Source organism: Lithobates pipiens, unplaced genomic scaffold, assembly GCF_037356315.1.
Source record: "Lithobates pipiens isolate NorthernLeopardFrog02 unplaced genomic scaffold, aLitPip1_a1.2 Scaffold_16, whole genome shotgun sequence".
In the NCBI taxonomy this organism is placed as follows: Eukaryota; Metazoa; Chordata; class Amphibia; order Anura; family Ranidae; genus Lithobates; species Lithobates pipiens.
This window is the reverse complement of record NW_027507748.1, coordinates 615120452-615133189: the sequence shown is the minus strand read 5'-3', so window position 1 is coordinate 615133189 and position 12738 is coordinate 615120452. Positions and strand designations below refer to the sequence as shown.

The window sequence follows — 12738 nt, the reverse complement described above, 5'->3', positions numbered from 1 at the left end:
TTTTTTGATAAACAATGCTATCTGTGAGGCTGATCAGATGTTTAGCAACGTCATTAATGGCCTAATGTTTTATACCTGAAACAAAGGTTTGCGTGAGAAATCTAATTAGGAAAACAAATATAGTAAGTAGGAATAGCCTCCATACACTTGGTTCCTGAAATAGTAAGGGAAGACAATTAATTGTTAATTTGGCCCTAAGGTCATGGACTCAATTTTCCCATAAGGTTCTGTAGCTGAGAAGCTATTCCAGTTCACATGAAGTTATTTGTTCTAAACAATTAATGGTGGTTTTCCTGTCCTTTACATAATTGAAATCCAAGGGCCACACTGTGGCTTATTATCAAGGCCTTTCAGTTTGTTGACTATGGTATATAACTAATGCGGCTTATCTCCACCATCCTGACAAATATGATCTAATAGGGTAGGGAAAAGAGATAATCAACTTTGTCAGTAACATGTATTATATATGTAATGCCTCATAATTGGCTATTTAGACCTCATGTGCACTGGACATTTCACCCTAGATGCCTTTATTCCTTTCAGAAAAAAAACTTGATGTTTGTAAACTTGTTTAGTGCATTTAGGCACGTTTAACTATGTCTAGCATTTGGGCGTTAATTCATTTAATCCAGCAGAATCATAATTCTGGTTATTGAAATTAACCACTTACTGACCAGTCGCCACAGTTTTACTGCAGTAGAAGGGCATGGCTGGGAGAAACGTTGTTATTCTGCTCGCCCCCGGAGCTGATGCAAGTGCCCAGCGGGCTCGATGACTGACGGGCTCCTGCGATCGCTCGTGACACACGAGAACCGAGATCTGTGTGTGTAAACACACAGATCCCGGTTCTCTGAGGGGAGAATAGACTGATCGTGTGTTCATCCAAAGTATGAACATTGATCTGTCATCTCCTCTAGACAGTCCCATCCCCCTTCAGTTAGAACGCAGAGAGGGAACACAGTTAACCCCTTGATCGTTAGTGTTAACCCATTCCTTGCCAGTGACATTTATACAGTAATCAGTGCATTTTTATAGCACTAAATGTGGCTATTGTTAATATGCGTTTAGACGTGTTTTGCACACATTTACGCATGTTAAGCTTTTCTTCTTCCAAAACGCCACTGTTCCTGAATGCACTGCCAGTAGGGGCCTCTAAACTCCTCTAAAAGCTGATGTGTTAATGGACACATGGTCTAACATGTATGAGCATTTGGAGACAGGAAGAAAAAAATGCCAGACGCCCCTAGGAGCAGCTGAAAAACATCCAGTGTATATGAGGCCTTATACTTGTGGGCTGAAAGCTGGCTTTACTTTCATACTAGGTGATGTTTCTAATTACCTGGTTAAGCCCCACCAAAGCCATTCTATTGTTCAGAGAGAGTGCCCTTAAGCGGGCCATGGATATGGCCCTCTTAAGGGAATATTGTTGGTAAAAATACCAACAATCTTGTTTGAGAGGAGTCAATCATTAGATCAACTTTTCTTGCACAGAAACGGCCATAGATAGGTTGCAATTCAGCTGGTCCCTGCTGAAACGACTGGATTTTGATCCTTCTTTGGCCAGCTTTAATGGGTAGTAAAGCATTGTTTTTTAATTAGGAGTATGGCCATTGGTGATTATTATTAGCTCTGAAGTCCAACCTATAGTAGCAAATTGAAACTAATATCAGAGAGGCACACAGGGGCGGTTATTCTGGATAATTAATATATTGAAGCATTGCTTTTGCTTTTACATCTACAGTTTATTTCAAAGTATATCTCTAGCTGGTCATGCTCCTTGTCATGCCAAGTCTTGTTGTTATTGATGTTTCTGATGCCTTTGAGGAGATTTGCACTCTCTCTTATTGGTGGCCATTATCATTAAGTATTAAAATGATAATTAATAGTGCAAGTCCCACTTTAAGACATAAAATAAATCTTGCAATAAACATAACATCTAGTTTTGTGAAAGAAATAATATGTTCCCACAACAACTCACAGCAAACAAGTGTCCACTTCACAGTGTCCACCAGTGTGATGACATCAGGAACCACGCCCACCCAAAGCATTTTGTCCCCACATGGAAATCGACAGGAAAATGAGCCTCTTCCCACTGACGATGTCTGTACAGGAATAAAACACGTTGGGCGGGGCTTGGTTTGTGACTTCATCGTGTGCATCAGTGCACTTGCAATGGTGCTGTTCTCTGTACTTGTCAATATTTTATTTCCCATGTGAGTTGCATTTTTTCTATGCTCTGTGTGATGCATATGTAGAGAGCAGTATCACCAGGGAATCTGAGGATATCATCGCTGTGTGGCAGCCAGATGCATTTAATTTGTTTCCTTTGAGATCTATTTTTAATTGTGTTAATTAGTGTGTTTATTTATCTATACACTGAGCGCAGTGATTTTTTTAGATTTTTATAAGAAAATAATAGGCAGTATTTTTAGAAAACATTTACCTTTTAAATGTTACAATACATTTTGATTGAGCTCTCCACGGATTATAATATGTTGTATCTTATATACAAGAGTTTAAAAAAAAAAATAGACTTGTAAACTTTGATTCTTGTATTTATAGCTACACATTGTTTCCCACGAAATGAATGTAGGGGTCATATTAATAAGGGTTAGGAAGGGAATTTGTGAAAAAAAAAGAGATTTATTTTCCATAAATGTTCTGAATTCCATGTTCTAAAAATATCTGAAGCTATTTTTATGTAGTGAAAGACAGGGTTATGTCAGTGAGCAGAATGTAATAGCTTTCATGGGTGATCCCTATTATAAATAGTAAATCATTCAGAGTACTGAAGAGAAGATGGAACAAGGAACTACAACACCCAGAAACTGTCTGCTTTCTGGACTTAGCATGGTGGAGTGCTGGACTCCTAAGTTTGCTGGTGATTCTGAATGTATTAGATGATTGTTATAGAGTGGTAGAATTCTCCTGACAATTGGAGCCCCAACAGGGTCCCTGAGAAAGCCAGCATACACTTAGTGATACGATGGAGAGTGCCAAGTCTGAAGGTTTGGTCCAAATAAAATCTTCATTTGTCACAATAAAATGGTCTATCAAGAGTTGACTTTTTATAAGGCTTAATATCAATTATGCACTTTCTCATAACTATGGATAGAAGCTCGCCCATTTAAGTTGTCTTGCAGTCTTTGTGGGCCCAGCAGAGTTGGTTAGGACATTCCACTGGCTGCGTCTAAATATGTACCTACTATTTTTTTTACATTACAGGTTGAAGAACAAGTTATTAGCAGCAGATAAATGTTCACGGTACATTATCAATGGTAATAGCCTAACCATTAAAAATGTAGCAGAAGAAGATGCAGGGGATTACACGGTGGTCCTGCGACTAAAGCAATGGAACCTGATCAAAAACGTAACCATGACCCTCAAAGTGAATGGTAAATGATTTACTTTTCCTTTTTTTCTCATTCTCTCAACATGTGTACATATATTCTAGAGAAAGCCACTTATATTGATTTTTTTTTTTACAGTGAAGCCTCGCATTTATGAAAAATCAACATCAATTCAAGAGCCAGATCCACGTTTCCTAGGCAGCAGGCAAACGCTGAAATGCACAGTGTATGGTGTTCCACCACCTACTATAACTTGGACCTGGCATCCGTGTCCGAAAATCTATTCTAGGGCAAGGTGAGCATTATGGGTGCAACAATTAATGTACATATTTGTTGTTTAAAGCCAAGTTGAAGTCACAAAATATATATATAAAGTCAGACAGACTTTGTACTAACAATCTCCTTTTTCCTAGTCCCATCTCCACTTTCCTGTTGCAGCAGTTTTGCATTTCAATATCCACCAGTGTTAGACCCAGCGACTCTGTAATGTAACAGAGCTGGTCAGACACATCCTCCACCCCTTGTCTGCAAAATAAGTTTGTGTGTGGAAGCTTTTACTGAGGGGTGTGACTGTTTCTCAGCTCTGCCAACACAGAGCACTGCAGTGTGAGAGCTGGAAGCAGGAATTTTAGGTATTTTAAGGCATTTAATAGCAAAAATCTGTTACAAATCAGGACACATGGTGTACAGGACTATAAAGAGATATAAAAAATTGAGACATCAGTTGGACTGTTCTGTGCTAAGAGAAACACATAGTCTGTAATTGCTGACCTCCTTCTAAATATGCTAGCATGCTGATCCTCTGATTCCCTTTATTATTCCCTTTTTATGGCCAGGGGGTCTTGTTGGTCAAGTATTTAGTTGTGTATTGGCTTAGTATTGGTTTTCTTTAAATTCAATTATAAAAATGGTTCTACTTCCACTTTAGAGTGTCTGAGACATATACAAAATCAGCAGGTGGCTCAATCCACCCAAAACTAAAATTGCAGATGTAAATTGACCTTCAATATGTGGGGCACATATCCCTCATATCCATTTCAATCCCCTCCACCATATTTCATATAATATCCAATCAATTACTGCTCCAAGTGTCTGTTACTCACTGAGCTCATTTACATCTGTGAGTTGCAGAAATACAAGTTTCTGCAAGGCACAGCAATGCATGTTACATGCATTGCTGCGTTGAATTAATTTTAAATGTCACTCCAACACACAAAGGCAATGCATATGTTTTACAGCCCGTTGCAACATACAGCAGCACAACAGTGTACTTTGTGTTAAAAAGTTTGTGGCACATCAGAATTTTGGCATGTTTTGGTGCATTGGCAGCCCATCGATTTCAAAGGCTATCCTAATGCAAAGCATGTTAATGCCATCATAGTGCATGGTAACGCATATGCATTTGCATGTTTATGGGCTCAGAATCTCCCAAGGGTCAGAGATTCTGGCTATTAGAACCAGGAGGTCAACATAACAGCCAGGGAAACTAGCATGTTCATAAAACAATGTCAGTCCATATATTTTTTTTCATTCAAGTTGTAGTTCTAGTGAGGAAAAAAAAGTAGCTCACTCCTGAGTGACAGCGTTCTGTCTGTTTTGCCTGTAATCCATTTTGAATAATTTTCTGAGGTCCCAAGTTGAAAATAGCTCATGGAGAGAACTGCTTAAGATTTGTTATTCTGTACCATACAAGAAAGCTTTATAATTGAATACTAAGCCCTTAAATCCAAGCAGGAACTGCCCCCCCGAAATATAAAATCCCTCATACATACTTAATCATCTGGTTTTAATGTGTTATATGTGGATGAGAAAATCATTGGCAAAAACTCGGGCAATTACTTAATTGGTAATTCTTCAGATAGTTTGCAGATTTGAAAAAACAAATAAGCGAAAAGTAAAAGGGGAAAACAGGAAATGGCATGGATGCTTGACCATGGTTTTCTGCCATATCATTCTTGGACTGCTTGCTGGATTGGCTTAAAATTGTCTAAAATTGACCTTATGCTCTGCATTTGTATTGCGGGACAGAAGAGTAATTTACTAAAGGAATAGAGCATGTTCACTTTGCAAAGTCAGTATTCTCTAAGCTTAGTAAAGCTTAGTAAATTACCAACTTCAGCTCCTGAAGGTTTACCCTCCTCCATGACCAGGCCATTTTTTGCGATGCAGCATTGCGTTACTTTAATTGACAATTGCGCGGTCGTGCAACACTGTACCCAAATAAAATGTATGTATTTTTTTCCCATAAATAGAGCTGTCCTTTTGTGGTATTTGATCACCTCTGCGGTTTTTATTTTTTGTGCTATAAACAAAAAAAGACCATCAATTTTGAAAAAATAAAATATTTTTTTACTTTCTGCTATTTACCACATATTTTTGGTAAAAAATCCAACAAGTGTATATTGATTGGTTTGCACAAAAGTTATAGCGTCTACAAACTATGGGGTAGATTTATGGAATTTATATATTTTTTTGTTACTAGTAATGGTGGCGATCAGTGATTTTTAGCGGGACTGCGACATTGTGAAGGACAAATCACTGCACTAATGAGACTGGCAGGGAAGGGGTTAACATCAGAGGCGGTTTCTAACTGTATGGGTCGTGCTTATACTGTGGGAAGTACTGGGAAATGCTTAACAGAAACACAAGACCTCAGTCTTCCCTTCTCTAAGGAACAGCGATCTGCCTTATTTGAATAGGCAGACCACCGTTCTGCTAATCTTCAGAACGATCAGTGGGTCCCGGTGGACAGCGGGTCCGCCTGACCCTCTGATTGGCTCGTGCTGCGTACAATCACAGTGGGAGTGGGTCGCCTGTATAATAATAAAAGGGACAGAAAATGTTTGCTTTACAATGTGAACATTCACTTAGCTTAGTGAAGGTTAAAATATAAGCACATGGAATATCCAATCATGCACAAAGTAAATAAAAATAAAAGATTTTGTCTTGATTGGTGAATGAAGCAAACATTGCAATGATGACATTACCTACTTTTTTAGAGGCCTTTCAAATAGTAAATGAAGGATGAGAGATATTCCATATGCAACTTTCACACATAAGTCATGAATCACAACTCCCATTTCTCGGTCCTCACAGGCTTGTTTTGAAGCAAAATTACAATATAGCAGCTATCGATGATCCTGGGACTCAATAATACTATTACAAAATAGGATTTTGTAATTGGCATTGGCTATTAAGTAATAAATGGAAAACATGACAGGTTCTCTTTAAGTGAATATATCTTTGGCTTGACACCGAGGAAGTTCTATGAAAGGAAATGATTGGAGTGTGTTCAGTACTGTGCCGCTGTTTACTATTCACCACTGTTCCATCAGAAGGCTCATTTATAACAGCCCGTGGGTACTGTATATAAGTGTCATGAAGTACACGCTTGCCCCGGAAACTTTGTTTCATTCAGCAGTTATAATTATACCACTCTATTGTGTTTGGCACGCCGTTCAGCAATGGCAGCAGAAGCTTTTTAAAAATGGCTAAGAACACGAGGAGAGAGAGGAGACCGAGGACAGTCTAGCAGCAAAAGGTTGATAACAGTGGCCTGGTCCAGAATAGGCCATGGGAGCCGTCTTATCTCCCTTTGGCAGGAGGTGTTCCGAGTTTCCTGTGCGAAATCAGGAGCGTACGCTGCTTTCCTCTTCTTGTTTGGCTTCCTCCCCTATACAAGACTGTTCCCAGCACTGCTGTTATCTTTGCATCTTCAAACATGGCACAATTTACTTCCTTAAAAGCTTTATGTATTCTTAAGGGTCCCAGCTATACCCCCCATCTCCTGCGAGGCAGCATTAACCCCTTCGAGCATGAGGGAGCTGGAAAACATGGCTCTATACAATATGGGGATGATGTGATGTATTCAAATGCTGCATGCAATAACTTGGAAGTATATGGGTTCAAATGATTATATGAAGGGGATTTCTATACAGGCTCTATACAGGCTTGGGACAGGTATATACAGTAGCTCAGTAGATCAAGCATTCTGACATCACTGATTGGTTAATTGTTCATAAGGGGGTCAATAATGGCAGTCCATATATTTCTCTGATGGGAGGTGTCAGAAACCCAGGATAATAGGATAAGGAAAATCTAATTTGTGTAAAGATGTAGCTACAGAGTATTTTGTATCCCATAGGCTACTGTCTTTTGAGCCTTTCATCAAACCTTAAAAGCATTGCTTTGACTGCCCCATCCACTCTTTCACTGAATGTACCAGGAGGCTTCAGATGATCCTGAGGCATACATTTTTTAATCAGTAGCCCAACCATTTGCAGCAGCCACATGCTGAAAGCTTCAGATTAGGCAGAAACACTTTAATAGAGGGGGGAAAGGGTCATTTACCCCAAACCCACCATGCCAATGGCCCATCAATAGATACTCAAGCAACTGAGCTGGATCAATAAGACTTGAAAAGACACCAGGGCTTAAAGAAGCCAGGAAACTCACTGTTTTAAAGATGTTTCCACTTTGAAGTTAAAGGTCAGATGGTGGTTCCAGTGGCCAAATCAAATACCTCATCTAAACAGACTATATAGAGAACTTTGTTTCGGTCCATGCTGGCTCTTATTTCCTCCTTAAATTCTGGAATATGGAAAACTCGATTTTTAGGCTGACATCATACTGCACCTCGTTTTCTTATTGTTTATGGAATTTCTGTTTCTGGGGTAGAGGGTGACTCAGATCACCCTCAGCAAATAAATAAGAACCTGTTTTTATGCAGCAAGTGATGTATAGTGTGAATTATACCGTTAAGTGCAATAAGTTAAATAAATATACATATTGAGATATTCTGGAAAGGAGATATAAAAGAAGGGGCATTAAAGATGTTCTTGGACACAAATGGTTAACAATGGAATTCCTGGTGGAAGCGTGGAATTGCTTTAAGATCTTTGAAAACATAATTGCAGGGGTTCTCAGCTTCCTGCTACTGTACGCTGCCAGATTTATGGCTTTCTTCCTCCCCCTCACCTCCTTTTTGGTTTATAATATTAAAATAGAAATGATGACTTCTGTTAAAGTCTATTCCTCCTTATTCATAGCAAACAGAAAGAAAAACACCAAAGTATGGTCAAGGACAGACTGCAGGAAAGTCAAGAATAAATAATCCCAAGATGTGTTACTCCCCCCTGCTCCTTCAAAGTGCTCTTAACCCAGAAAGAACTTTCCAGAGGGATACAATCCACGAACTCTCAGTGCAACAAGCTAGGGTGCAGTGCAAGAAGGATCTGCAGTAACTAGTGTAGTGATTTTAATGGGGATGTAAAGTAGTTTTATACATATATATTTTTTTCTTTAACATGGTTAGGAGTAAAAAAAACAAATGTTTTACAAATATTTTGTTCTTTTTATAGTTATATTTCCCAGGTTGAGATGTTACCTCCATACCGCCTATTGAAAAACATCTTATTCTTTGTCCAGCTCAGTAGCTAAAGCTGCAAGAACTGAATTTTTTTAGATAATCCTTAATGCATTATGGGTTTTGTGCATTTTTAGTGTATCAGTGCCATGGAAAATCTATAATCTTGAGCTTGAAACATCCTTATATGGTGAAAGCATGCCATAAATTGGATATGATGATTGGATAGACCCTAACAATAAATGTCATTTATTTGTTCCCTTGGGGTCTGTAAAATATCCCAATGGAAGTGTTTAGTTATATTTGTTTAATAAGTGCAAAAAAATATACATCTGTTGATCCAGCCAGAAATGAGTAAGCTTGTAACTTCCTAAATTGAGCTGATGACACACCACCTCTACTGCACTGTAATCCCAAGAAGTCTTATTTGCCTGACCCAGCTCGCCATTTTGAACTACAGAATACCTTCCCCATTATGTTATGGTGAGGAAAGCTAGAGGTGTTCTGTAGTCCTTTCCTTCCTAGCGTGATAACGATGCTCCTCAGTAAAGTGAGTAACTATTGTCACTCTAGGACACTGAAAATATTACTGGAAGAATTACCAGGTGAAAATAAATAAAACAGTCCAGGGAGAAAAGAAAACTGATGAGGCCATCACGTCTACAGACTAGTAAGCTGCAGTTTATTATAGTGTTATTCTTAGGTTTAGGTGCACATTACTGCACGAACATGAAAAAAACTGTGAAAGAACTTTAGGGGTTCATACGTCTCTGTATGTTCAAATGACCTCTTGACTGGACTTCCAAATTTTTATTCAACTTACTCCTGCAGGATGACTTGGTCGATGTTGATTATTTATGACCTCATAGACTTGTCATGTGCACATCAGCAGTGGTTTATGAACTGTTGGACACAGCAATGGCTGTTTGAGTTGGTTCCAGTGCCCCCATTATTGCCCCAATGTGGGCCCATCATACAGTAGAGGGCACCAGGTACATATGGAAGATATAGGCATCATAGCCATGCATTCTCTTTCAGTGTTACTCGTAAAATGATTAAAGAGTTGGTAATGAGATTGATATACTAAAGGAATAGAAAACATTCAGTTATCAAAGTATATGCTTATTTAGTCAGCGGATAAGGTAAAACTGTGTTTACTGCAATCACCCAGTGATGTGCAAGTTGAAATCCTGTTTTTATTTTGTTTAATTCTTCAATGATTTGGCTTTTCCTACTGACAACAGTTTAGAAGCACAGTAGCTAAGCAATTAGTACTTCCACTATGCAACACTAGGGTTGTCAATCTGAATCCCAATCATGGCACTAACTGCTTGGAGTTTGCAATTCACTTTGTGCCTGCACACTCTACAGACATGCTAGTTGGTTATTGGCCCTAGTATGGGTATGTGAGTTAGGAACCCTAGAATGTAAGCTCCTTGAGGGCAGGGAATGGTGTGAATGTACAATATATATGCAAAGTGCTCTGTAATTGTCAGTGCTATATAAATACTTGTAATACATAAACTAAAGAACATGCTATTACTTTTATAACGTCAACTCCAACTGGATCCTTTTGTAAACATTCTTTTTATTCTCAAAATTTTAGGAATAAACACAATAATGTACAAATAATCAGGTAGATGGCAAAAAAACCTGAGTTGTAGAATGAAGTCCAATATAAAAATGCTAATTGCTGGAAGCTTGTTAACAGTGTCCAACACTGTTCTGAAATAGATCTTGTTCAGATGCTGACTAATAATTTGATGTCAGTGCTGGAAAGGACAGCCATTCCATTCATATGTAAAACCAAACTCTGTTTGGCCCTTCATGGTCACAGCGTGTTTCCATGTGATTCCCTATGGCATCATTAGGGGAATTTCCATATAGGTTCCACCAAGTCCATTGCTTTCATGTGTATTTAGGAGCAACAGAGACAGTGTTCCTTCTCCTTTATTAAATATTAATCTCCATAAAAGACTAGGTTGTCCAATCCTGAAGTATATTATTGCTTCTAGGCTGCCACCAGCCCTTCCACCAGCCCTTCCACCAGCCCTACTCTGAACTGTTTATAATTTATTTACACTTAATAAAGTTTACTGTTGACTATTCAGTATGGTTTGCATTTGCCTAGAGTAATCTTTTCAGTGTTACCATACCTTAATTATTCAGCTGTATTATGAGCAGCAGATTTTGTTATGTATTGTGATACTTCATTGTCACCAGTCACAATATGTTCCTTCTGCATTTGTATTCTGGTGCTGATTGAAATTTTTATATTAAGAGACAACAGTTGGGTCTTATTCCATTCCAGTTTTGGTAAATTAGGTCAAGAAGAATCTTACAGAAAACTGCAGTATGGAACCCCAACAATAAATATTGAAGATGATGAGCTGACAATGCTATATTACAATGCAATATATAAAAATATAGGAAATATCATAAAGTCCTGTTATAAATGTGAAATGTATTAGATAAGAAATGACACACTGAATAATGTATATTTCATATGCTGCTACAAAATTGTTTCAGTGTAATGAAAATATTTGCATTGTTTTACCTTGTACAGGTGTGATCTCCAACCTGAAAATGCTGTCCCTGTAATCGTAGGGAGAAATAACAGTAGTATAGACAACAAGGTTTACAGTATCACAGAACGGGTCCACACAATTCAAGGAAGAAACAAGGTAACTTTTTCAATTTCAATTATTTGTAAGTCAACGTGCAAAGAGAGTCCACTGGGAGGGAGGCTTAATTCCATATCTTGTTTCCTGACAAAAACTGTCTAAACAACCAGTCTGTAAGTTATATGCTGTTAGATAAATCTATTTTAAAGAAGTACATGTTCACCAAAAAAATCAGACATGTATGCTGCTGAACACAACATTTCAGGAGAAACACACCTGTAATGCCCTTGCAAAATGGATAACACCCCTTGTAAATCTGTAAAAATGACTTTAACACTGGGATAACTATAACTGATTAAGGCTGCATGTAACATAACTATTGGCAAAGTTACCTTTAGGTCATGAATTGTCAATTCAAATTGTATAGGTTACCTTAGTCTCTAAAATTAAGGTTACATTTTATTGATATATGTTTTGGTAGTGGTGACATACTGACTTTGAATTACAAAGGGAGTACAGAATGTCCACTTGTAGAAGTTAACAAAGTAAAACTGTGCTTATAATATCCAATCAAATACAGGATTCTGCCTAGCCACTGACTGAAATGAATACAGGTTACCCTTATTCACTAAGCCAAGTGAACATCTACTCAACTCCATAGTTTCAATTTGCAGAAAAGTTGGTTTTGTAGAGCCCCAGATGAGAAATTGTCATCCAAAATGGAAATTCAGTGAGGAACATTCTGCATTCTGTACCCTTGTTTTTGTGACGTTAGGTCTCCTACAAAGTGACAGATCCACTTTAATTGGCCTTTAGTCTAAACTGAAGAAGGTTCTTATGCGAACACTTCAGACATTCATATCAGTTCATTTTTAACTGTAACATTCTCTGGTCTAAAGTGTTATTGATGTGGATGTTGGATGTAACTACTTTATATATGGTGGTGTGCATTTGAATACATGACCTTTTTAGTGTTTACCATGTAAGTATCAAAAAAAACTTGTACTGTTGTAAGGTGGAGTGCAGGAAGCATGTCCTATTATGACTAAGTCAATCAGTTTATGACAGCTATAGTGTTCTAGCAAGATTTCCGCCAAGCACTTTGCAAAGGCACATTGAGAAATGGAGTGCTATCATTGAGTCAAGTGTTGATACGTACTAATAAAATATCAACTTCCACTTTTCTTTAATGACTCACTTCCCATATCCAAAACATTTTTATTCTCACGTCGCACATCAGGAATAATCTTCTCACTCTTCTCACCCTGGCTAAATATAGCATGTGGTGAATACGTGACGAGAAGTGTATTGTCTGTAATGAATGGACATATGTATTTCCCCTTTTCTCTTCCACATCTGTGAAATCTATGGGGTCTATAGGTTACAGTGTAATCATGAA

General features: G+C 38.1%; 1 protein-coding gene across 1 annotated transcript in view; it reads left to right on the top strand.

Annotated features, from left to right (window-relative positions):
• FLT1 (fms related receptor tyrosine kinase 1) overlaps positions 1-12738 on the top strand; it is an 87824-nt gene that overhangs the window by 60196 nt on the left and 14890 nt on the right. Inside the window, exons 9-11 of the mRNA XM_077484077.1 lie at positions 3226-3395; positions 3489-3645; positions 11282-11399. Coding sequence (XP_077340203.1) covers positions 3226-3395; positions 3489-3645; positions 11282-11399 — 445 coding nt within the window. The remainder of the gene's footprint in view (positions 1-3225; positions 3396-3488; positions 3646-11281; positions 11400-12738) is intronic.